At 55.6% G+C, this 25,515-nt stretch overlaps 2 protein-coding genes across 6 annotated transcripts in view; one reads left to right on the top strand and one right to left on the bottom strand.

Moving 5' to 3' along the window:
* The first annotated feature begins 936 nt into the window (after positions 1–936).
* On the top strand, positions 937–12,364 carry KHSRP (KH-type splicing regulatory protein). Of its 4 annotated transcripts, none has more exons than XR_011440395.1 (20): positions 937–1,314; positions 3,022–3,118; positions 3,759–3,797; positions 4,150–4,189; positions 5,090–5,139; positions 5,391–5,462; positions 6,257–6,314; positions 6,594–6,768; positions 6,971–7,069; positions 7,453–7,551; positions 7,687–7,789; positions 8,505–8,605; positions 8,715–8,859; positions 8,946–9,106; positions 9,194–9,303; positions 9,703–9,791; positions 9,877–10,077; positions 10,168–10,245; positions 10,321–10,754; positions 12,225–12,364. XR_011440395.1 is itself a non-coding variant. In XM_023644573.2 (20 exons), the coding sequence occupies exons 1-20, from the start codon at positions 1,057–1,059 to the stop codon at positions 11,562–11,564; spliced, it is 2,145 nt and encodes a 714-aa protein (XP_023500341.1). In that variant the 5' UTR covers positions 937–1,056; the 3' UTR covers positions 11,565–12,364. The 4 variants fall into 4 exon arrangements, 3 of the variants coding, with proteins under 3 accessions (XP_023500341.1, XP_023500340.1, XP_070128670.1); XM_023644573.2 differs by having other exon boundaries at positions 10,321–10,481; positions 11,556–12,364; XM_070272569.1 differs by lacking the exon at positions 12,225–12,364 and having other exon boundaries at positions 938–1,076; positions 1,221–1,314; positions 10,321–10,775.
* The window catches only part of LOC100065586 (adenylate kinase isoenzyme 1), a 16,139-nt gene continuing 2,208 nt past the window's right edge, over positions 11,585–25,515 (bottom strand). For both annotated transcript variants that reach the window (XM_001496127.5, XM_005611490.4), the window contains exons 3-6: positions 24,737–24,850; positions 14,265–14,459; positions 13,373–13,521; positions 11,585–11,855 (exon numbers count right to left, since the gene is read on the bottom strand). In XM_001496127.5, the coding sequence (XP_001496177.2) occupies positions 13,453–13,521; positions 14,265–14,459; positions 24,737–24,850 (378 nt within the window). In that variant the 3' untranslated portion in view covers positions 11,585–11,855; positions 13,373–13,452. The remainder of the gene's footprint in view (positions 11,856–13,372; positions 13,522–14,264; positions 14,460–24,736; positions 24,851–25,515) is intronic.

Raw genomic sequence — 25,515 nt, 5'->3', positions numbered from 1 at the left:
GGCTCCAGATCCCTGGGTGGAAAGAGGAGAACAGGTACAGGGGATCCCTGGGTTTCCTCCTGCTCTCTGGCCACCCCCATCCCCGGAAGCACCCTATCTCCAAGGCCTCAAGCCGGCCACGTGCCCGGCCTAGCCAGCCAGGCTCCTGGGGCGCTAACCCAGACGTCAGGCCTGAATCCCGGCAGCCGGTCGCTGCCGCCCACGTCGGCTGCCATTCACTCCCGCTCCGGCTAATCCCCGCTAGCCTCCGGCGGCCGGCTCCGCCCCAATGCAGGTGCCCTTCCATTGGCTCCCACCAAAGCTGGGCACCTTCACTTCCTTCACTGCCATTTGTCCGAAGTGGTGTCAGTCACCTTACACCCGCCCCCGTCGCTCAGCCATTGGCTTAGAAGTCAGGGCTGGAAAAGGATTCTGGTTAACAGAAGAAGCAATCTAGCCCAAAGCCAAGCGCATCCCCCAGAACTCGTCGGGGATTGGATTAAATTGACTGCCAATCTTCACAACAACCGCCTTCCGCGTGTCCTCATTGGTTTGCGTACACGACTATCTCACCGGGCGCCCGCCCAGCCCGTTCAAAGCGGCCTTTCGCCAGGCCCGCTCCTTCCTGTCCGCTTGACTCTTCGGAGCCCGGCAATCCGGCTCTGAAGCCGCCCCGCGATTCTGAAACTCCCGCTTCATTGGGCCTCCCGGCTTCTCGGATCGCCTCGATTTGCCCTCCCAGCGCCGGCAGCCCGCAGCCCATTGCCTCCGAGAGCTGTCGGTCACGCGGCGCCTCCCGCCCACTGCGTCTCGCGGCGCTCCAATTGGCCGCCCGCCTCCGGAGCCCGCGATTGGTGTCCTGGGAGCGGCGGCCGCCTCCCATTGGCCTGGCGGCACCGTCCGTCACGCCGGCGGCGGGAGGGGCGTCCTTCTCCCCCCTCGTCGTCTTCCCAGCCGCTGGCTTCCCAGAGTGCTCCGCGGCCGTGTGGAGCGAGGCCTTGTTCCCGCGTTGAGCCGCCGCCGCCGCCGCCTCCTCCTCAGCTTCAGCCTCCGCGCCAGGCCCGGCCCCGCCGCGCCATGTCGGACTACAGCACCGGAGGACCCCCGCCCGGGCCACCGCCGCCCGCCGGCGGAGGCGGGGGTTCCGGGGGAGCAGGGGGCGCCGGGGGAGGCCCTCCGCCGGGCCCGCCGGGCGCGGGGGACCGGGGCGGCGGCGGCCCGGGCGGCGGCGGCCCGGGCGGGGGGTCGGCCGGGGGCCCCTCGCAGCCGCCCGGCGGGGGCGGCCCGGGGATCCGCAAGGACGCCTTCGCCGACGCCGTCCAGCGGGCCCGTCAGGTGAGGAGGCCGCGGGCCCGAGGGGCGCGCGCGCGCGCGCGCGCGGGCGGGGGAGGGGGCGGGGTCACGTGCGCGCGCGCGGGGTCGCGGTGGGGGGGGGGCCGGGGCCGCCGCGGGGTCACGTGGGGCGGGAGGCCGCGGCCGGGGCGCCTCGAGGGCGGTTGACCCCTTGCAGGGGAAGGGGCGTTCGGGGGGGGGTCCCTCGGAGCGGCCCCGGGGTGTGCAGGGGCGCGGGGACTCACTTTGGGGGCCCCCGTTTAGGATCCACGAGGGTTTGCCCCGCTCTCCTGGAAGCAGAGGGTCTGTTTCCCGCGGGGAAGGTCTTGCCTGGCCCCCAGGTCCCCATCGGGGCACTGAGCCCTGTTTCCCCCCAGCCCAGCCCCATTTCTGCCCGCTCCCCAGGATCGAAGGACTTTGAGGGGGAAAGTTCTTCTTCTCGCGCCTGGAAAGTGGAAAGGGGACCTTTCTGCTGCCAGAGTGGCCGGGCACTTAGGCGATATGGAGAGGGTGGGCATAAGGGGCTGGCTCTCGTGGATGCTTCCGGTGGCTTGAAAGCGTGGTCTGTCTCTTTGGGGGAAGGAGGGGAGGGTCCCCTCACTGTGTTTCGAGGGGAGATGACAACAGAGAGGTGTCACATGCTGGTGTCGCTGACCGCCCCAGCTCCATTTGTGGCCTCCCCACCGCCCTGGCGGGGAGGAGGCCGGTGGCAGGCTAGGACTTTGCCGCCTCTTTCAGGAAGCAGACGATCGAGTGCGTTCTAGGGGATTGTCCCAGTGCCTCCAGGGCAGGGTGGGAGGTCCCGTTAGGTGGACGCCCTGTTTCTGCCCCGGGTCATCTGTGGCTTTGTCACCTCTGGAGTGGGATCCACCTGGGTGCTGACAGAGCTGAGCTGTCTTGTTTAAGAAGTATCTACAACTGGGGGGGGTGATGGTGGCGTCTGTTGAGGTGGGGTAGGGCTTCATTTGGGCATCCTGTGAGCTTCGGCTCAAAGTGTTAAAAAAGAGAAAGAGAGATGAAAAGATAGAGCTGTAGCTCATGGTTTGTGTTTTTCTGGAAAATTTGTAATCACCCCATAAGTAGACTCCTGTTTTGAGTTTCTTGGATTGGGGTTTATTTGAAGTTGCTCTTCTTGTGTCTAGAATGTAACATGTGGTCCAAAAGCATCTTTTGTTTTGGTCCAATGAAGATTTCAGGTGCCTTGAAGCTAAAACTTCCCCAAGATTTTGTTCCACAAATGCAAAGATTTTGAGGGTGAAGGAGGTAAAGGGAATGCTCCTGAGCATCCCAGAAGGACCGGCCGCAGTCACACTTTCTGGATCTCTGTGCTGGGCACTCGGGCAAGGAAGTGTCTGGAAGTTCTCCCTGGTGGAGATGAGCTGAGGAGCCTCCCGGGCTCCCGTTCCGTTTACCTCTAGGACGAGTCAGTGTGGGCTACAGTCTGGCCACAAACAATTTAAGTACAAATCACACAGAGAAAGGGAGTTTTGAAATTCCTGGATAGCTCTTGAACTCTGAGGCCTTAGATGAAAACTCTTTCTAGAATGTCTTAAGCAACAGTCTCTTTCTTAAATCAGGGGAAGGCCACTCCCGGGCCAGGCAGCAAGAGCTCTCGGGTTCTCCTGAGCCGGAGGTGTTCTGAGTTGATCTGGGCCCCACGGAGGATTGGTTTTGGTGGTAATTCTTCTGTGCTTGCAACTTTATTTCTAGATTGCAGCCAAAATTGGGGGCGACGCTGCTACGACAGTGAATAACAGCACTCCGGATTTTGGTTTTGGGGGCCAAAAGAGACAGCTCGAGGATGGAGGTAACTGCCTGCCAGGAGTGGGGCGGGGGGTAGAGAGCGAGGGGCCTTTGTCTGTGCGGGGTCCAGAAGACGGGAGGCCTGCTGCCATTTGGTCTTTGAAACCCTCAGCAGTCCCAGCTTTGTTCGTTCTTTTTGTTTGGTCTGCCGCCCTGACGTATCAGGTGGCTGAGAGGAGGGCAGGCTGATTGTGACCGGGTCTAAGTTGTAAGTTCTCCAGACCGTCCCTCCCCTTCTGGTGGGCTGGGGACATGCTGGTGGTCTTATCGCGGCCCCGCAGAAGCAAAGGGTGGCCGGCCCTGGGGCACGCAGCATGGCGCACAGGAGCCAAAAGGATGGACTCTGCGATCAGCCACACTGCTTTCAGCGGGGACCCCCTGCCCCCCAGGCGGGTCCCGCCCTCGGCTGGGGGGACTCGGTGCAGCCATTGGTGTGCCCCCATTATAAAGGGCTGCTTTACCCTGCGTGCCGGTGGCAGGGGCGCTGAAGTTTGGACCCCCTCTGGGCTGGGTCCCTGCCATGCTCCTGTCTCAGCTGTGGTGTTGGGGGAGGGGGATTGGGCCGGGACATGTGGCTCCAGCGTCGGGTTTGAGGCAGCTGGGGGTGGGTGGGAGCTTCATCTGACAGCCCCTCTCTCTCACAGACCAGCCGGAGAGCAAGAAGCTCGCTTCCCAGGGAGACTGTAAGTCCACCGCGCGACTCAGGCAGAGGGCAGCCTCGGGGGCGCGAGAGGCTTGTCGGAAGCAGGAGCTAGAAGCACTGAGCAGACAGCACTTCTCCTTTATGGAGGCTCTAGGTTTTCATCCTCGGGGGCCCAAGAGCTTTAGGGGTCCCGGAACCCCCAGAAATTGAGGCGGAGATACTGGGTGCATCTGCTGTTGGGAGGAGGGTCCCGTAGTGCTCAGGTGCCGGGGAAGCTCAGAAGCACTGTCACAAGTGCTGGTCGCCCGTGCGGGCAGGAGGACCTGGGGCCAGCAGCGCGCGGGTCCCAAAGAGGAGCCAGGCCAATCTTCCTTTCGCTTTTCTCTCTGCAGCCATCAGTTCTCAACTGGGACCCATCCACCCTCCCCCCAGGTGAGCTGAGCTTCTGTCCATTGTCTTTGGCCTGTCTTACCGACCTGGGACAGTGGGTCTGGGGTCTGCGCCGTTTAGGGCCTTGTCTCCATTGCTGGTCAACCACTGAGGGGGCGTACGGGCAGAGGAGCTGCATTCGTCCCTCGTACGTCCTTGTCTGGGCCATAAGAAGGAGGAGGTTCTGGTCATCAGCCGTGATGACATAGGGCTTGTCTCTGCGCCCTATTGCTTCTTTTGTGGGGTGGGGACATGGGAGCACAGACATCCATCTTCCTAGAGGAAGCTGGGGACTGGCCTTGGTTTTTGCATCTGTCTTCTGCAGGGGCTTGTTCCCTGAGCTGGTGGAGCTGGGGGTCTCTCCTCCCTCCCTGCCCCGATGACCTCGGTCGTCTGACTTAAAATCCTTTCTGAAAGACCACGTTGTTTGGTTTTTTAACAGGCTGGAAGTTTTGCAAAATAACGATAAAAACGACTTACTAGGAAAATGAAATAAAAAAGATAACTGAATGTTTGTCTTTTTTAAGTAAAGTCAACAGGTGTGAAATGACTCGATCAGATTGCCATCAAAGTGTTTAGGGCTTGCTCTCACCCTGAGTCAGTGGGGCAGCACCAGTCCAGGGGCCATGCTGCCCCAAGCCCAGCCTCTCGTGGCCCGGATGGGGAAACTGAGGCCTTGAGAGGTGGAGTGACTTGCTGTGGGGAGACAGAGCCCCGTGCCATAGTCAGACTCAGCTCAGGCCTGTGGGTTCTTGGTCCCATGTTAGAGGAAGCAGGGTCAGAGGCCATTGGTGTCGAGGGCCCCCAGGGGCAGGGGCTGTTGTGCTAGGAGACCGTGTGGCCCTTCCGTCCCCCTCCACTTCTTTTCCGCTTGAGACTGACTTTCATCGTCTGTCTTTGCAGGACTTCGATGACAGAAGAGTACAGGGTCCCCGACGGCATGGTGGGACTAAGTGAGTGTGGGTCACCGTGCTCAGGGACACCCATTCTCCACCCCTCTCGGGGCCAGGGTCTGGGGAGCACCTGCGGCCCAGAAGCTTTCAGTCTGAGGCCTCCCATGTTCTGCTCTCACCCATTCTCTCTGGGTTGGGGGCATGGCAGAGCTCTCCACGGGGAGCTACCCCCTTAACACCAGCGGGGCGGGAACCCCTGCTACTGTCTTCAGTGCTGTCAGTCTCTGATTTTCTCCCTTCTCTCCACCTAGTCATTGGCAGAGGAGGCGAACAGATCAACAAAATCCAGCAGGATTCAGGCTGCAAGGTCCAGATTTCTCCAGGTACGAGAGAGCCAGACTCGTGCTAGCATGGGCACTGGGCTGGGCCCACGGCAGGCTTAGGTCTCTGTGCTTTGTAAATAACCCCCTAACTCGCTGTGACTGGAGAGAAGTGACACGGGGGGCTTGTGTTTGTTGAGCGCTTTCTGTGTGCCAGGCTCAGCGCAGTAGCTCAACTGGTACAGCGCCTCGAGGCTAGCTGCAACTGTTGTTTTCTTTCATTCTACAATTGGCGGGGAGGGCTCTGTGGAAGATGTAGAATCGACAGAGAATCTGGTCCAGACCCTGCTCTGAAACATTTGGTTAAGCCGCCCCGTAAACTAAACTAGTGGAAAGTTGGCGTGAATACGTGAGGGTCGGGGGTGCGGTAGATAGAACAGCTTGGAGGGCTGGCCTGGGTTTCCGTCCCGGTTCTTCTGCTCACCTGCCTGCGCCTACTGGGCAGGGGTTCCTGAAGATAGGTCTAGTGCATGTGGAGTTGTTGGCTGGGAGGGGTGCTGTGATCATCAGGGGTGGGGGGAGTGGCCCAGGTTTTGGACCTTCTGGAATCGGCCTTTCCTTCCACTTTGTCTTTTTCTTTAAAAGTTTTGACTCCCTTCTGGACTCGAAGCTTCCTGACCTTAGCCTTGCATATTGCAGCCTCCCAGGTGTTTGGGGAGGTAAACTGATTTGTCAGGCTGCTGAGTGGCGGGAGAAGTGGCCGCTGGTTGTTCTGGAAGTTTCCTCACCCCCCTAGAAGGCCTTTCTAGTGTCCTCAGATCCAGGAAGGCATTGATCTTATTTCCTTTTGTCTCCAGACAGCGGCGGCCTGCCCGAGCGCAGTGTGTCCTTGACAGGAGCCCCGGAGTCCGTCCAGTAAGTCCCTGGCTGGGCCTGTCACCACGATGAGCGAGCGGGCAGCAGCCCTCTCGGTCCCTTTGAAAGTTGGGGTTGACTTGCACGCCATGGCCCTCAACCCCCGCCGTCTCCAGAGGGGTGTGCTGACACACGGATTCCTCCGCCTCCTAAGATCTGGGAAACCTGGCCCGGATTGCCGCAGACGCATGTGTTCCAGTCGCCTCCTTCTCTTTGAGCTGGGGGGCCGCTGGGCCAGTGTTCCTTCAGGTGATAGCATTCTGCTCTTCCCCTTCCCAGGAAAGCAAAGATGATGCTGGATGACATCGTCTCTCGGGGTCGTGGCGGCCCCCCAGGACAGTTCCATGACAACGCCAACGGCGGCCAGAACGGCACGGTACAGGAGATTATGATTCCTGCCGGGAAGGCTGGCCTGGTCATTGGCAAAGGCGGGGAGACGATTAAGCAGCTGCAGGTGAGGGGGTAGGAGGACAGCAGCCCCTTCCATCCCAGGAGAGTTCCCTTCCTGTGTGTGTGTCTCACATGCACACACACACAGGCACATTGACTGCTTGGCTGGAGTCTTTTGTCCTTGGGGTCGCGCCCGCCCCACGCGTGCGCCAGCCCCGGGAAGTCCCGTGGAAGCCCAGCCCTGACAGTCAGCATTACTTGCACAGGAGCGAGCTGGAGTGAAGATGATTTTAATTCAAGACGGTTCCCAGAACACAAACGTGGACAAACCTCTCCGGATCATTGGGGATCCTTACAAAGTGCAGGTGGGTGCACCCTCGGGGCTGGGGCTGCTGGAGAAGCGAGGCCGGCGAGTCAGCAGGGGTCTGCCTTTGCTGGAGACTATGATCGAGCGTAGGGTGGAGAGGTTTTGAAGAGCGCTGGCTTTGAAGTGAGCGCAGAACTCAGGTCCTGGTGCTGAACTCTTTCCTCTCAGTCGTTGGTGCGCGAGCAAGCGGCCTAAACCCTTGAGCTTCCGTTTTCTTATCTGGAAAATGTGGGTGCAGGTCGTGCCTGCCTCTCAGGGTGGCAGATAAAGTGCTCAGCCCACGTGTGTCGGTCCTCAGCCCCGTGACCCCTCAGGACGGGGGACGCTGGCGGGCGGGGGCAGCCAGACTCGCCACGTGCGCCATACCCTGTGTGTTTGCAGCAAGCTTGCGAGATGGTGATGGACATCCTTCGGGAGCGTGACCAGGGCGGCTTTGGGGACCGGAATGAGTATGGATCCCGGATTGGCGGGGGCATTGACGTGAGTACAGGCCTCCAGCCCATGGATGGAGGGCCTTGGCGTGGGGATGGCTCTTCTCCTGGCCGTTGGGCAGCAGAGGGCAGCAGAGCTGCCAGGGTAGAACCCAACTGACCCTGTGCCTCCCTCCCTCCTCAGGTGCCAGTGCCCAGGCATTCTGTCGGTGTGGTCATCGGCCGGAGCGGAGAGATGATCAAGAAGATCCAGAATGACGCCGGTGTGCGGATACAGTTCAAGCAAGGTCAGGGCCCAGCTCAGGAGATGAGCCAGGCGGCAGGGCGTGGGCAGCCACTTCTGTCCTTGTAGGAGCACTTAGGCTCCGTTTAGGCTCCGTTGCGGGCAGCTTGGCACCGCGGTTAGCCTGTTCAGCCTCTTTGCGGGGCCTCGTGACTCCTAGACCAGTCGTGAGGACGTGCTGTGTCTCCTTCCATGAGACAGCCACGTGAGAGTCCACGATGGGCAGACATTCCAGGTCCAGAGGGAGTGTTTTCCTCTGCCGTCAAGTGTCCCCTTCCGCCTCTCCACCCCATGGCCCCTCCCACCACGGCAGCCGGGGTGCCCTGCGCTGGGTCAGCTGGCTCCCCCAGCTTCCAGCTCCTGCCAGGCCTCAGGGAGCGGCTCTGGGTGGCAGGTGTGTGCAGGGCGGGCCTTCATTTACTCTTCAGAGATTCGTTGCTCTGAGTTCCGTGAGAGGCGTCCGTCAGCTTTGGGGGTGCCAAGCATAGACGGGAGCCTCAGCCGCCAACTGCCGTGGCTGCTCGGCTTCCTTCTTGGGAACTGAGCCCGCCGGCCTCCTTCCCGGCTCCCAAGTACGGGGCCTGCGGCTGGCGGCACTGAGTCTGAGCTATTTCAGACTGCCCCCTTGGCGCGGCAGTGCCCGGGGAGGCAGTGCTCTAAGGCTGTGGGGTTGTGCTTCTCATAAATCCCTCTCTCTGCTCTCTGGGTGCTTGCCTCAGATGACGGGACGGGTCCCGAGAAGATCGCTCACATAATGGGGCCCCCGGACCGGTGCGAGCATGCAGCACGGATCATCAATGACCTCCTCCAAAGCCTCAGGGTGGGTGACGGGGCCATGGGGAGGGGCTGGTGTGGGCCGAGGGGGCAGCCGGCCCTCCCAGGAGCCGGGCTGGCTTCCTGCCTTGATCCTCCATCTCTCTGTCTTGCAGAGTGGGCCCCCAGGCCCTCCAGGGGGTCCTGGCATGCCCCCAGGGGGCCGGGGCCGAGGAAGGGGCCAGGGCAACTGGGGCCCGCCTGGCGGGGAGATGACCTTCTCCATCCCCACGCACAAGTGCGGGCTGGTCATCGGCCGAGGTGAGTAGGGACCCCCCGTACCATGTGCCATCCCTCCCCCGCGCTATCCTCCCACCCTCCCTTCACTGCCTGGGACCCCCCCACAGGTGGCGAGAACGTGAAAGCCATAAACCAGCAGACGGGCGCCTTCGTCGAGATCTCCCGGCAGCTGCCGCCCAACGGGGACCCCAACTTCAAACTGTTCATCATCCGCGGCTCACCCCAGCAGATCGACCATGCCAAGCAGCTCATCGAGGAGAAGATTGAGGTGGGCTCAGGGAGGGTGCTGGGAGCCTGAGCTCGGCTCCTGTCTCCCTCCCTCCCCACTGACCTTGTCCCATTCTCCATTTTCCAGGGTCCCCTCTGCCCAGTCGGACCAGGCCCTGGGGGTCCAGGCCCTGCCGGCCCCATGGGGCCCTTCAACCCCGGGCCCTTCAATCAGGGGCCTCCCGGGGCTCCCCCTCAGTGAGTATTCTCTCAGCTTCCTGGGATTTGGGATGTAGGGGTGGCTGTGTTGGCAAGAAGAGCAACCGGCCTCGTTTCCTTTTGCCACTGAGAGGGCCATCCTGCCTTCTGGAAGTTCTCATTGTGCAGGCCGCAAACACGGCCGTCCAGCTCGTCTTACAGGTGCCGTATTTAAGCAGCCGTCAGTGCCGATCCTAGCCTCCTAGTGTAATCCGGGTATTTGAATTTGGGGACTCGCACGTCCTTGGGCGCACGTAGCTGGTGTCCTCACGCCTTTCTCTGGGCGAGGAGCCTGTGGCTCTGCGCAGGCCGTGGTCAGGGCCTGGCCCACTTCCTCCTGGCCATCCTGCCCCTTGGAGCAGCCCCAGCTCACCTGTCCCCCTCTTTCTTGCCCCGCAGTGCTGGAGGCCCCCCTCCTCACCAGTACCCACCCCAGGGCTGGGGCAATACCTACCCCCAGTGGCAACCGCCTGCTCCTCATGACCCAAGTAAGTAAAGCCGCCCGGGCAGGGGGCAGGACGGGGCCTGGGCGCCAAGGGGCCGCCCCTCAGCCCGCCCTTCCACCTCCCGCAGACAAAGCCGCTGCGGCTGCTGCAGACCCCAACGCCGCCTGGGCCGCCTACTACTCACACTACTACCAGCAGCCTCCAGGCCCTGTGCCCGGCCCCGCACCGGCCCCCGCGGCCCCACCCACCCAGGGCGAGCCCCCTCAGCCCCCGCCCACCGGCCAATCGGACTACACTAAGGCCTGGGAAGAGTATTACAAAAAGATCGGTGAGTGTGCGGCCGCAGGGGCTCCTGGCAGCCAGAGGGAGCGGGAGGGCTGCGGCCGGGCCGGCTCTGACCTCTTCGGGGCCTCCGCAGGCCAGCAGCCCCAGCAGCCCGGAGCACCCCCGCAGCAGGACTACACGAAAGCCTGGGAGGAGTACTACAAGAAGCAAGGTGAGCCGGGGGCCGCAGGGCAGGGTCGGGCCCGCTCTCCCCAGCCACCTGCACTCACCCTCTGCACCCCCATAGCTCAAGTGGCCAGCGGAGGGGGTCCGGGAGCACCGCCAGGCTCCCAGCCGGACTACAGCGCCGCCTGGGCTGAATATTACAGACAGCAGGCCGCTTACTACGGACAGACTCCAGGTCCTGGCGGCCCCCAGCCTCCACCCACACAGCAGGGACAGCAGCAGGCAAGTGGGAATTGCCACCCTCCTCCTCCTCCTTTTTCCTTCCAACCCCCGGCCACCGTCCATCCTGCCTTAGTGGGTAGCGCCGGAAATCCCTTCCCCTGCGGGGTGTGTCCTTGATGCCTGCAGCGGGGGCCGTGTGGCCAGAGGTCTCCGGGAGTCCCCGTGAGCCGGGGGACGTGTGCGCTGGGTCCACGAAGAGGCCTCCCTCCGCCGGCCCGCTTGTTCCTGTGTAACGCTGTTGTGATGCTGGGGGAGAGCGGAAGCAAACGCCAGGTGGAACTGTGGAACTGGTGGGTAGTCCTGGGGGTGGGGCAGGCCATCGCTCCAACATTGATCGCCGTCCTGGCTGCTAACTCGCTCACTCAAAATCTGGCCACTTGGGAAGAAAACGGATCTGTTTTCCCCTCTTCTGCATTACTTTTTTGGGTTTTGTTCTTTTTAGTCTTTATTTTTAAACCCACGATCTTTCCCCGTGTCCAAGTGACTGTGTGTGTTGCCGGCGGCCCCCGCGGGGGTCAGCCCTGGCTCTGGCAGGTCTCGGGGAGCCTGCCCAGGGGCCCGGCCTCGGGACCCCGCACTCCCTCCGCCAGGGCCTGGCTGCCTCTGCCTGCGCGCCCGCCTCTGTGTCCCGGTCTTGTCTGTGAAGTGGGCATGACGATCGCTGCCACCTTCCAACCTACCTCACAGGGGTGTTGTGGGGACACCGTGATCTCTGAGATTGTTCATGTTGTGATGCGCCGGGAGCCGCCCGCCTTCCTGAAGACAGAGGGCACCCTTCTCCCTCCAGACCCTAAGCGCTTCTCCCCCCCTCTCCCCCTCTCTCTCTGTCCTTCTGCGGCCCCTGCTTCTCTCCTCCCTGCCTTGGTGTCACTCTCTCTCTCATCAGGAGCCAGTCTGACTTCAGCCGAGTCCCCAGAGCACTTGACTAGACAGTTACAAACACATCCTTCCAGCCTGAGCTCACCACAGGCCCGGGAGAGGGGCTTCCTGGCCCCTGCTCGCCACCGTCCCCTCGTCTCCCGGCCCCACTCCCCTCCCCGTAGTGACCAATTCCTATCTCTTCCCTCTCCGCAGGCTCAATGAATCGAATGAATGTGAACTTCTTCATCTGTGAAAATCTTTTATTATTTTTCCATTTTGTTCTGTTTGGGGGCTTTTTTTTGGTTTCTTTTTTTTCCTCCGTTTGGCGAGAGAGCGACGGCTGCCGTGGGGGGTGCGGGGGAGCCCTCACTGTGAGTGGCTCGGAGGTCACTGCACGGGCAACGCCGGGCTCTCGCTCTCTCGCTCATTCTGTGTGTCTCACATGCTTTTTTTCCTTTCAAAATTCGGATCCTTATGTTGAGCCAGCCATAGAAGATAGCGAGAACTAAATCTCTGCAAAAAAAGAAAAAAAGAAAAAAAAATTTAAAAGCAAAACCTATAAAATTATATATATATATATAAAAATCTCTATACCTCCCCAGCCTTCCTGAAACTGCCTTTTTCAGGGGAAAGCAATTCATTTTCTCCCTCCCACCCTCGGCCCTCTTCGTGTTTTTAAAATAAACTTTTGAAAAGGAAACAAAGTCCCTCTTGCTATTTCTTTTTTTCTAGTTAGAGCTGGAACATTCCCTGGACCAGGTGTTGCTCTTGCAGGAAAGCCCCCCGCCCCTCAGTGAGCCCCTCGGCCTCTGCTCCTCCTCTCTCTCCTCCTCCCACCCCGCTCGGCTCCCCCCGCGGCCCCTCCCATCCCCCCACCCCCAGGACTGGTCTGTCGTGTTTCATCTGTTCAAGAGGACATTGAAACTGAAAACAAATTGAGAACAAAACAAACAAAAAAATTGTATGGCAGTTTTTACTTTTTATCGCTCGTTTTTAACTTCACAAATAAATGATAAAACCTCCCCGTGTCTGCTGGGTGCCGTCTCTCTCTCTCTCTCTCTCTTTTTTTCTCCCTTTCTCCTTCTCCCCCTCTCTCCCCCCTCCTCCCCCTGTAGAGTTTTGAAGCAGCTGTTCGTTCTTTATAGATGTTGTAAAAGCCTGATAATGGTGATTGGAAATTACAAGCTTTGTGTTGTGTTTTACCTTTTTTTTTTTTTTTAAGAAAACAGAATTACAAGAGAAAATAGTTTTTTGCAGGCGCGTTGTGCTTTCCTAACTCCCCCCCACCCCCCCGTTTTTTTTTGGTTAAATAAAAGTGCTTTTTGTCTAACGCTGCGTGCTGGCCGCAGTTGTGTTCATAGAGTTGAAGTGGAACGAGGCTGGCCGAGGAACGTGGGGTCTGGCCCCCCAGAGACTTGCCCCTTCTGGTCTTGCCCTGCAGGAAGGGAACGGGCTGAGCCCCTGCGGTGCAGCCTTCCCCCATCCTCCTTAGCCCTCTGGGGACTTGGGGAGCAAGGCACCCAGGGGCTCCCCAGGGACAGGTGTTCCCATGGCTGCAGTCTGCCACCACAGCAAACCCAGGCCGTGCCTCACGGGAGTCGACCTGGCTGTGGCCTATTTCCTTAGCGAGCCTGAGGTGGCAGCCTGGCCTGTGCATGGCAATGGTGCGGTTCCAGTGCCTGATGGCAGGCCCTGGCCTCCCAAGGACGAGGAGAGAGATGGGAGAGGGAGCTGAGGGGCCACCTGAGCTGTCTGACCCGGGCGCGGTCATCTGGAGGCATCCCGTGTGACTGGAGTGTTCATTTTGGACTTGTGGTTGAATAGCAACGCTTACAAGTGAGGTTTCACACTGAGAATCGGGGTGCACAGCAGCCCCCACAACCTTCCAAGTTTGTTAGCAATGTGTCCAATGGGAGTGTTTGTTGGTGGCCTGCTTCCAGTCGGGCCAGGAAGAGGGGTGCTGTCGCTCTGGGGTCCCCTGGGCAGTGGGCTCAGATTAGAACCCGGGGTCCCCTCCCCAGACGTCTTACCTCCTGGGCACTGTGCCCCCTGATGAGCCCCGTGCGGGTCCCCAGGGGACAGGGAGGCAGAGCCCCCACCGCCTTGCCTCTCACTGCAGGCTTTCGATGACGGAGCAGCACTTAGCAAAAATGTTTTCTGGAGCTTCTTCTGCCAAGATCTGGGGGGGAGGAGCAGGAGGGGTCAGTTCAGAGTCACAGCAGGGACACTGTCCACCCCTCTGACAAGGGGGAACAGGTTCGCAGGTCTATCAGGTGCTGATAAAGAAGCAGGAGGTGCAGCCCCAGGGCCGAGCAAGTGAGGACAGAGGGAACTGGGTCAGGAAGGCTGCAACACAAGGCCACGTGTTACTAACGGCTGGTCACTCGGCCACAAAAGCTGTGCGGAGAAGCTGTCCCTCGGAACAGGCCACGGGAGGGAGGAGTGTGCGGGGCCTCGCCCAGTGGCCCTTCCGTCCCGTCCTCGTTGGCTGGAGCTGGTTCCACGGGGCCTCGCAGTCCCTCAGCAGCCTCACCTCACTCACCTTCAGTCGGGATGGGATGGGAGCATCAGCAAAGTTCCCCATCTTCCTAACAGTGAAAAGTACGGGAACTGGGGGGGGCGGGGGCTCCCCTAAGAATGAAGATATCCCTGTTTTCCACCTTGAGAATCTGCACGGCTGGGTTTGAGTTGAGCTGCGGGCCACCAGTTGTCATAACACATTTTGTAGACACGTTCTAAAATGTATTTAATTTTGCAGTTTGGGAGCCAGTCGTTCTCTTTAGACCTTAAACGTTGTCCTAGCTGGGAGGCCGCAGCCCAAGCCCCAACTGCCGAATGGAGGAAGTGGGATTGCCCTGGGCTGCCTCAGCTGCACCTGCCCCCCCGGGGCTGGGCGGTGCCCGGCAAGCAGGGGGCACCTACGTTTCGGAGCAGGTTCTTCTGCTGGTAGAAGGTCAGGACGGGCTCGCTCATGGTGTAGTGCGTCTCCAGGCGCTGGCGGATGGCCGACTCGCAGTCATCTGCCCGGCGCTCCACCTGGCCCCGGCACAGCGCTCTCTGGACCATCGTCTCCATGGAACAGTCAAACACGATGACGATGTTGGGGGCCCGGCCCACCTAGGCATCCACAGACGGGGCTGGGTGAGGAAGAGGCTGGTGGGCACGGTGGCCCCCTGTGCCCCCACAGAGGTGGGGAATCTAGGATTGTATGGGCTGGGAAAGAAATCGGGCCCCCCGAGTCCATTTTCTTAGTTCCGAGTTTTCGTTTGACATGTTTATTTTTTGGCTGGGTAGGACATTGGTGGAGCTCATAAGCCAAACTACACCTACAGGAAAGAGGGAAGTCTCCTTACTGTCCCCAGCCGCCCAGTTTCACACTCCCTGGAGGCAAGCAGGCTGTCTGTCTTTTGTGTCTCCTTCAGGAGCTATTTTAGGCATATAATGTATAAGCAAATCTGGTTCTCAAATTCTTTTTCCTCCTTTTTTTATATAAACAGTGAAGACTCTGCTTTACATGCACTAGAACTGGAGATGGTTCCATACTGGCACATTAGGAGGTTCCTGGTTCTTTTTAACCGCCATATAGTATTCTGCTGCACGAAGGTACCATAATTTACTTAACTAGTTCCTCATTGATGGGTATTTAAATTGAAAGATTCCTTTTAAGATGGATTGAAGCCATTTTCTCTTGCCTTCCTCTTGCCCAGACACTTTCACTGGGGAAGGCATGAGGGGCCCTGGCTCACAGCTCCACCCCACACCATCGATCTGCCCTCCCTGACCGGCCCCCCATCAGGGAGACCTTCTTGGCTCTCCAGGGCTGCCCACTGTGAGCTCCACCTCCTCCTACTTCCTCCGAAATTTTCTTATAGAACAGAATCCAACAGCACATTAAAAAAAATCACAACCGGGGGCTGGCCCTGTGGCCAAGTGGTTAAGTTCGTGCGCTCCGCTGCAGGTGGCCCAGTGTTTTGTTGGTTTGAATCCTGGGTGCGGGACATGGCACTGCTCATCAAACCATTCTGAGGCAGCGTCCCACATGCCACAACTAGAAGGACCCACAGCAAAGAACATACAACTATGTATTGGGGGGCTTTGGGGAGAAAAAGGAAAAAATAAAATCTTTAATAAAAAAAAAAATCACAACCAAGTGGGATTCATCCCAGGAAAGCAAGGATGGTTCAATACAATTTACTGTATTAAAATCTTAAGTTAAAAAGTCATATGCACATCCTCAAACACGGAAAGGGCAACTGACAAAATTCAGCACGCATTCGTGATTATAAAAAAAAAAATCACCAGGAAATGATAAATTTATCTTCAGCCAGCATGTTACTTAATGGAAACTTGCTTTCCCACTAAAGTCAGGAACGAGACAAAATTGTCCACTTGCCACTACGACTTGGTGAGCGATGAGAGGGCTGGCCACTGCAACGAGACGAAAGGAAGCAATTCAAGAAACCACAACTGGAAAGGAAGAAGTAAAACCATGTCTGTTTGCAGACGATGTGATTACATTTCTGGAAAACCCAAAAAAATCAACAGATAAACTAGTACAGACTTGAGAGAATTCGATAAGGTAACTGGATATAGCATTAACATACGGGAGTCAATAGCCTACAAGAGTACAAAAATCCCCACTTAGAAATAAAGAAGAAGGCCCCATTTATACAGCAACAAAAATAAAGTATAAGATACTCAGGCAAAACTTTTCCAAAAATGTGCAAAGTCTTAAGGAAGATCTTTAAGGAAAACTTCAATAAAATATTCCTAAGTGACTCAAAAGGGGACTTGAACGAAAAGATGATATAAATGTTCTTGGGTTAGGAAGACGACATTATATAGGGGCCGAGTCTTCCTAAATTAGTTGATGATTTCAGTGTGACCCAAATGTGATAACATATATTTAGTGGATTTGGGTTGATTCTAACATTCATATACAAAAATAAATAAGCAGGAATGGCCAGGAGAACCTAGGCAAGAAATACAGCCGTGGGCAGTGGGGCGGGGAGGGGGCATTCAACCCTACCAGATAGAACCTAATGAAGCCGCCATAATTAAAACAGCAGTGCACGAGTGGACAGACAGACCCCTGGAACAGAAGGGAAAGTGCAGAAATAGACCCGAGTGATTATGGAAAGTTGGTGTATGGCTAGGGTGACGTCGCAAGTCAATGGAGAAAGGACAGACTTCATCTAAATGATGCTGGGACAACTGGACCACAATTTGGGAAAAGATGAAATTGAATCCTTACCTCATTCCAAAAACCAGGATACATTCCAGATGGATCAGAGATCTAAATGTAAGAAAGAAGACCATCCAAGTACTAAAGAAACCGTGGATGAATTCCCTTCTAACTTAAGACTGGAAAAATTGCAACCTGTATCGAAAACGGCTAATATCCCTAATAGATAAAGAGTTCCTAAAAATCAAGAAGAAACAGACCAAGTTAGGGGGAAAAAATGAGCAAAAGATATCAGAGTGAGTTCCCAGAAAAAGAAAGGAAAATGGCCCCTAAACTTTGGAAAAGATGCTGGACCTCACTCATAGCAAGAGAAAGGCCCATTTCAAACAATCTTGAAAGACCATTTCACACCTAAGCAGGCTGACACAAACCAGAAGTTTCGCAGCACCCTCGTGGGTGTGGCTGTGAGGAAATGGGCACTTTCGTCCCTTGCTGGTGGCAATGCAGAATGAAGAGGAGTGCGGTGCTATCTAGCAAAACCATCTATGCATCTCTCTCATCAGCCATGCCACTCCTACGAACCCATCCTACAGATGCTAGCAAAAATAGGAGACACCATGCGAAGGTTCGTTAGTGCGGTGCTGGCCGTGATGGCAAAAGACTGCAGACAGCTTACTGTCTGTCATTAAGGTGTCCAACAACGTACACGGCCACACAATGGAATACTAGCTGTAAAAAGGAACGAGGGCATCTCTTGATGCTGGTATGAGGCCTTCAGGATATGTTGTAGTTAAAAAAAAAAAGGGAAGACAAGTATATATAGAATGCTAGTTTTTGTGTGAGAAGGAAGGTCATACACACACACACACACCTGCTTTATATTTGCAAAAAGAAACACCAGAAGGACAAACCAGAAACGAACGAGCATGGTTGCCTATGGGGAAAGGAGGGGACAATTTGGGACAGGGACGATGGAGACAAGCTCTCTCTGGACATCCCTTTTTCTGTGGCTTTGACTTTGGAATCACGCTTAATATCAAAAACCAAACGGAAACGACTGTGTGTCAATGTCATACCACAGCTACACAGAGAAGAGAATTATTTCAAGCGACCTGGTGTTTTTATTATCCATCCACAGTGAGACCTATTATAAGAACAGCCAGAGCTGCGAAGAAATCTTAAACTTCCTTCCGTAGTTTGACTTTCAGGAGTTAATACTGACCTATTATTTGGAAACCGTTTTGCATCTAATGGAAAAATGCAAATGAGTGTGTTCATGGTTTTAGAAACGAAAATGTTTCGGGAAAGAGAAAAGAGAAGGAAAAACACCGTGATGTGAAGTGTGAACTGGAAATATTCAGTATGAACTTGCGGTTATTTGTTTTTCCTTTCGCAAGTGTGTGTTTCCTAGCTCCGTTCACTGGAAAGGCCTGGAAACGATGACAACCCCAAGAGCAATGAGTAGCCCGGGCACCCACGTTGGAGAAATGGCCAATTCCGGGACTGGGCAGGAAACGTGAAGGGCGGGGATGGGAAGCCTTGAGCCAGAAAGCAAGAGGACAATGAGGACAATGTGAAGAGGGGCTGTGTCTGGAAGGACACAGTGTCAGCCTGAAAGGGTTCCTCTTGGCCAAAGACGTGACAGCTTGAGCAGCAGCAACAACGAGAATACTGCCATTGATTGGAACCCATTAAATAGCGGAAGAAGCACGAGTTCGTAATGAGAGAGAGCGAACAAAATAACAAAATAACGAGCTTCGTTTCACCATCAGAAGTGACTGGGACACTAACTTCTTAGTCTGAACAGCGGCCGTGCAACGGAAGGAGTTAAGCGTTTATCCCACTCAGCTGGAGGAACTGTGTCTCACGATGAGCCAGTGGCTCTCGCCGAGGCAGGGAAGTTCTTTAGGGAAGAATTTCCAGCAAATCAATGTGGAAAACACGATCAGAAGAGAAAATTATAAGTTTGCAACATCAAATGAAATAGCTGATTCAGATCAGCAATGAATGAAACCATGAGGGAAGAGGTCCATGGGGGCATTTTACAGCCGTCACTGTCGGACCCTGTACAGGTTTGCGAGGGCTGTCACAACCAAGTGCCATACACCGGGGGACTCGACAGAAATTCTGTTTTCCCTCAGCCCTGGAGGCTGGAAGTCCGAGATCAAGGTGTCGGCAGGGTTGGTTCCCTCTGACCTCCGAGACCTGTCTCCACGGCGTGTAGAGGGCCACCTCTTCCCTGTGTCCTCACGTGGTCGTCCCTCTGTGCATGTCTGTGTCCTCATCTCTTCTTCTAAGGACACCAGTCAGACTCGGGGGGGACCCACCCTAATGACCTCTTAAACACCTCTTGAAAGACCCATCTCCAAACACAGTCACCTTCTGGGGTCCTGGGATTTAGCGCTTCAACATAAGAATTTGGAGGGACTCCAATCAGTCCACGACAGACCTCTTCCTAGAAGTGTGACAACCGGGCAGATAGGAGCCTCTTGAAATGATGCAATACAAAAAAGTGTCTGATCACAGCAGGCCACACAGCACCGCCAAGCAGGGGACAGACCAAACCATCGAGGAACAGAGAATGTCACAGCCCCACCAGCATCAGAATTGGACAGAAAATGAACTCTGCGAGCACTGTGTCTCCCACCTTCTCAAGTCGGCCACCTGGACCCTGGTGAACATTCAGGGAGCTGATCCTTTTTTTTTTCTTGCTGAGGAAGATTCTCCCTGAGCTAACATCCATGTCCATCTTCCTCTATTTTGTATGTGGGTCGCCGCCACAGCACGGCTGATGAGTGGTGTAGGTCCACGTCTGGGATCTGAATCCGAGAACCCAGACCGCTGAAGCAGAGCATGCCAAACTTAACCACTCCGCCACGAGGCCAGCCCCCGATTCCTCTTAAATAACACATTTGAATACTTGTAAAAAATGAAATGACCACAGGAAGTGGTGTACCCACAACATGACTAACAATAATGTACAACTGAAATCTCACAAGGTTGTAATCTATCATAATATTAATAAAAAAATAAATAAATAAACTGACCACAGCAAAGGGATGACTAAACATTGCTGTGCCTGACTCACTGCCTATGAAGTGTGCTTGAAAAATGGAATCTGAGGGGCCGCCCCGTGGCCGAGTGGTTAAGTTCACGTGCTCAGCTTCTGCGGCCCAGGATTTCGGTGGTTCGAATCCTGGGCACAGACACGGCACCGCTCATAAGGCCACGCTGAGGTGGCGTCCCACATGCCACAACTAGAAGGACCCACAACTAAAATATACAACTGTGTACTACGGGGATTTGGGGAGAAAAAGCAGAAAAAAAAAATGGAATCTGAGTCCCGAAGCTGACTCAAGACACACCACCAATTTACAGGAAACGCAGAGGAGAGAGGAACACAGTAAGAAATACTTTGCAATCAGCAGAATCCGCGATATGCGAAATAAAGAGAACGAAAGACTCGGTTTCTTAATAAATAAAACTGCAAGGAAAAAAAAAAGAGAGAGAGAGAGATGGGAGGAGCACGTCACCTACAGATGCCAAGAAACATCAGAGAGAGCCGCCAATGGCAGTGGGTCACCCTTACTTAAATCCTGATGAAAACAGGATGTAAGAAGAGACAGCCTTTGAGATGTTCACAGAAATTGGAATACTGATGGGTTATTTGATGGCTTGAAGGATATTAAGGTGTGCTAATGGGAATGTTACAATTGTACAAAAGTCTTCATCTTTTTAGAACTGTATGTTCAAACATTTATAGGTGAAAAAAAAAAGCAGATGTATTGAACCTCAATCCGAACACGCCTGTAGTTAACGTGTAGAGGGTGAATGAAGGATAGAAGGAGACAAGTTAAATAATACCATGAGAGGCCGGCCCAGTGGAGTAGTGGTTAAGTTCACATGCTCCACTTTGACGGCCTGAGGTTCGTGGGTTCGGATCCCAGGCACGGACCTGGCCCTGCTCATCCAGCCACAATGTGGCAGCGTCCCACATATAAAATAGAGGAAGACTGGCACAGATGTTAGCTCAGAGACAATCTTCCTTGAGCAAAAAGAGGAAGATTTGCAACAGATGTTAGCTCAGGGCCAATCTTCCTCACCAAAAAAAAATAATAATAATTAAAAAAAAATATCGTGAGGAAGGAAGCACTTGGAAAAATCGCAAACACAAGACTTTGTACAGGATAATTAACCCAGATTTTCAATGAGTCAAGGGCAGCAGGAAGCCCAGAGGACTGCCTGTCTTGGGTTAGGAGAGATCTAGCAAGGCGTGGACCTCATTGTACTCGAAATGCAACCAACTTGGCATCAAAGAGACATTTTTAAGACAGTGGGAAAATGTGAATGTGGACTGGCCATCAGTTGGTCTCAAGAAATTCACACTCATCATCCCGGATGCAGTGGGACGAGAAACACCCACGATGGGATCCGGGATATGCTTCAAAACACATCCTCGGGAATGGCGACCAGACACGTTGGCCTGGATCAAGTAGCGTGGCCAGGCCGTGGTAATGGCTTCATCTGGCTGTGTGGAGATTCCTGCGCCCAGCCCAATTTTGTGCGGGTAGGAAATGTGGCATCGCGGAAACACCAAAGATTTCCTTGCTGGCTGTTCCGCTCAGGAAGCATCGAGCACAAAGGCCGCCAACACTTCTCTTTCCTGGTGAGGTCTGCGACCCGGGGTCTCCATTCTCTCCCGCGCTTCGGAGCACGACGCTTTGTGGGGTAAATGTTCATCGACTGACTTTAGCCGAAGTTTTCCAGACTACATTCCTGTTCACGGCCAGCGCTGTTATTTAAGACTCTGAATTCCCCCACCTTCCTTTTTCTACTTTCTTTTTTTTTAAAGGCAGTGATGGCAGTTTGGTAGGTGGAAAGTGACTGTCACTTGCTGTGAAGGAAACTGTAAAAACTAATACACATCAACGCTAGCACCCTGGTTCTGATACTGGACGCCGGATGAAGGGCACGAGGGGACCTGTCTCCCACCTTGGCAATTTCCCGTTAGGCTCTAATTCATAAAAAGTTTTTAAAAATATGTAATTATCTGAAAATGTTCTTCCGTGAACCCCAGAACATGGTCTTTTGTCCCTTGGGGCAGGTGACACTTTGGGAGAAACATTGGCCCAGATAACGGGCCCCCTGTCCCTGGGTGTTGTTGGGAGACCGATCACAGATGCTGTAACACACTCCAGCCTGACTGGAGTCAGCGGAGCTGCCCCTGCATTGTCTGGTCCTCCCCACTGCCCCTTGAGCGCAGTGCTTCCTGGGGGCTTCCCGCATATTCACTCGACATGCGGCCCACCCCGGGCCAGGCCGGGCCCTCAGCAAACAGCCATGGGCCTCCCGCCCTGGAGCTCGTGTTCTCAGCACAGGGGCAGAGGAACCTGATGCAAACTCGGGAAGAGACGGGAAACTGTCCTGGGAGTAAGTTCCACCCCCACGGAGGAGATGCTTGTAGCCTTTCTGTCCACGCTCGTGGAACATGGGGAAACTGAGGCTCGGAGGGCCGACCCGTTCATGCGGGCTGCATGCGGATGGAGAAAGTGGCTGAGTGTGATTTGAGCCCGTCTCACGGGGTCCAAAGCCAGTGCCTGAGCGAGGCTGGCCCCACTCCCTTCCTTCCCCACCTTCCCTCCTTGGGCCTCAGTTTCCCCAGCTGCAAAATGGGGGCGTTGGTCTCCTGGGAACGTGGAGGTGGCGTCCACCGGTGGCCTCCTGTGAATTTCAGCATGTTGGCCCCAAAGAGCTCACGGGGGGTGGTGTTTTGAGTGTCCTCAGAGACAGCAGGAACGAAAAAGGGAAGAATTCCTAGGTACCATGTTCTTGTGGTTCTTGTGGACGTCTGTTCTGGAGCTCCAGCCTCAAGCCAGACCGACTCGCCCCAAACAGAGATGGTCTAAACAGACGCAGGAGCCGGTGGGATCAGAGCTGGGGGATCCGGGGACACCTTCCAACGCAGGCTCTGAGGCAGGGGCCGCCACAAACTCAAAGGCCTCACGGAGATCTAGAAAATTCTCCTCAAAGAAAACGCACTCTCGTAACACAGAGCCCTGTTGTCTTTCATGTTCTCACTCTGACAGCCACCCGAGTGCAGGAGGAAAGCCCGTGTTCTGTTCCTGTTAGCGTGAAGCCACAAGGCAAGCAGGATCCTAAATGGCGGATGACGCCCAGCCTCCATGATGCAGGAACTGCGTGCAGGGGGACCACGGCCAAGTGGAGAGGGCACACCCCATCTCCGGTAGAATGGTGGCATGGTTAAAATGGGGGGCTCGCAGCTTGAATCCCGGGCTTAAGTCCTGCCTCCACCACATAAACTGTGTGACTCTGGGCAAGCACCCCGATCCCTCTTTGAAAAATCAGGGTCCTAACACTGCGAGACATGTTCTTCTGGAATGTTCCAGAAGATCCAAGTTCATCCGTGCAGCATGTCAAGAACAGCGCTGGGCTGGGTAAAAAGCTCAGGACGAAAGGCCAGCCTGGTGGCATAGTGGTTAAGTTTGTGCGCTCCACTATGGCAGCCCAGGGTTTGGGGATTTGGACCCCAGGTGTGGACCTAAACACTGCTCATCAAGCCACGCTGTGGTGGCATCCCACATACAAAATAGAGGAGGACTGGCATGGATGTTAGCTCAGGGCCAATCTTCCTCACAAAAAATATCTTTAGGGGCCGGCCCAGTGGCGCAGCGGTTAAGTGCGCACGTTCTGCTTCAGTGGCCCCGAGTTCGCAGGTTTGGATCCTGGGTGTGGACATGGCACCACTTGACACGCCATGCTGTGGTAGGCGTCCCACATATAAAGTAGAGGAAGATGGGCACGGATGTGAGCTCAGGGCCAGGCTTCCTCAAAAAGAAAAAAAAAATTTAATAATAATAAACCTAAGCCTTTAAAGGAAAAAAAAAAGCTCAGGACGAGTTCATACTGCTGTTGCTATGGGGACATGCAGGCCCCACGTTGCCAAGTCAGGCAGTTTTCAAGAGAGGCTGGAGTTTTTGTGGCATCTCCCAATTTTTGAAGGTTGGCCACTAACTTATGAAAAAAAAAAAAGCGTTAAACACTGCAGAGTCCAAACTGGACACATCGGTGGGCCAAACGGGGCTCGAGGAGCAGGAGGTTGGAGCCTCTGTTCCCAGTCTTGGGGCCACTCGTGGAGTCTGTTCAGCTGGCATTTACGACCAGGCGCTGGCCCAGAGCGGCCGAGGGCAGAGAAATCCGCCACCCGGCCTTTGCCCTCGGAGCTCCCAGACCAGGAGAGGGAGCTCATTATCTTCATCACAATGAGCCCGACAGACCGGCTTCAATGGACGTGGGAACAAAGGGCAGGGCCCCACCCGTGCATGGGGACAGCTGCCCCAGCCCCGTGACCTTTGTCTGACACCCTCAGTGCACCTTGCTCCTCCGAAGGCATTTCCCCTCGAAGCCCGCCAGTTCCAGGAAAGCCTGGAGGCCTGCACGCTGCCACAGTTTCTCTCTCCCTGCTCAGCCATTTCCAGATGCTCCGGTCCCAGCCGTTCGGGGGCCCGGATGGGCCTTTCCCTAAAGTCAGCGAGGCTGGGGTGTAAAATAACCTGGAGAAATTCGCTCTGACTTGCCTGGCGCCGGCTGGCTCCTCTTCACCATCGCTCGGTTCCCCCACGTCCCCGCTTCAAGGGGGCCACCTGGACCACCCAAACCCCACCCCTCTGGGACGGCATTCTGTCTTCCGTTCTTCCCTGGGCTAACCGCTACCAGAAATTTCTCTGTTCTGCACATTCATGGATTGCTCCCAGCCTGTCTGTTGGCATCTTAAGAGCAGCCACCGCGTCTGTCTCGTGAACTCCCGAGGACAGAGCCTGTTCTCAAGAACTATCTGGAGACAGATGGTTGAATCAATAGACGAATGACCAAATATATTCCATCTTTACGGCCCAGAGATGATGCTAAACCCACTTGCCACTCTGGGCAAACAGTTTATCTCCCGGGTGTCAGGAACTGTGCAGGAAGATAGTGAAATGACTTTGTCCCTGCCCTCAGAGAGCTCACCAGCTACTCACCCCCGTTCTAGAAGCTTCCAACAATCTCCTGACTGTCCCTTGATAATAGAAAACTCTATTTCCCTCTCGTCATCTCCTCTCTACGGAGTCACCCCTTCGGATCTCCATCCAAGGTCAGGGGGAAGGAACAGCCTCGTGCCTCGCCACCCCTCCCACACTCTCGGGTCACTCACGATGCGCTCGAACTCCTTAGCCTGCTTCAGCTCCCGGGGGAAGCCGTCGATGAGGAAGCCCCGGCTCTCCGGGCAGGACAGCATGTTGTCGCTGATCATATCTAGGATGACACCCTGGGAAGGAAAGGGGTGACTGGACTCAGTGCCCGGGGGCCCCTCACCCACGCGGTCACCTCGGTCTGCCTCGGCGTGGACCTCAGGTGAATTCCGGGAACACCTGCCCCGCCCGGCGCCCAGGCTTCTGAATCTGCTCTGAGGCCCTGGGGCCTCCGGAAACACTTGTGACCATCTGCTGGGCGGGGGTCTGCCATGTCCCAGGCCTGCTGGTCTCATTTACTCATTACTACCACTGACAGGTAGGTCCTGGCTGGCTTCATTTTACAGATGAAGAAAAGAGTGCAGAAAGGCAATGATATATGCCCAGGGTCACAAAGGAAATAAATACTAGCCAATTTTATTGAGCACTTTTTTTTTTTTTTTGAGGAAGATTTAGCCCTGGGCTAACATCTGCTGCCAATTCTTCTCTTTTTTGCTGAGGAAGACTGGCCCTGAGCTCACATCCATGCCCATCTTCCTTTACTTTCTATGTGGGACGCCTACCACAGCATGGCTTGCTGAGCGGTGCCATGTCCGCACCTGGGATCCAAACCGGCGAACCCTGGGCCACCGAATCGGAACCTGCTCACTTAACCACTGCACCACCAGCCAGCCCTAAGCGCTTCTTAAATGCCAGGCACTCTGCCAAGTGCTTTACAGGGATGACGTCATCCAACCATCAC

Source organism: Equus caballus, chromosome 7 (assembly GCF_041296265.1).
Source record: "Equus caballus isolate H_3958 breed thoroughbred chromosome 7, TB-T2T, whole genome shotgun sequence".
Classification (NCBI taxonomy): Eukaryota; Metazoa; Chordata; class Mammalia; order Perissodactyla; family Equidae; genus Equus; species Equus caballus.
The sequence above is the reverse complement of the archived record's forward strand: the minus strand, read 5'-3'. Positions and strand labels throughout refer to the sequence as shown.

Coding starts and splice junctions, on each gene's coding strand:
- KHSRP (XM_023644572.2), top strand. CDS start 1,057: ATGTCGGACTACAGCACCGGAGGACCCCCGCCCGGGCCACCGCCGCCC. Junction 3,798..4,149: donor GCTCGCTTCCCAGGGAGACT/GTAAGTCCACCG, acceptor TTCTCTCTGCAG/CCATCAGTTCTCAACTGGGA. Junction 6,769..6,970: donor AGACGATTAAGCAGCTGCAG/GTGAGGGGGTAG, acceptor TTACTTGCACAG/GAGCGAGCTGGAGTGAAGAT.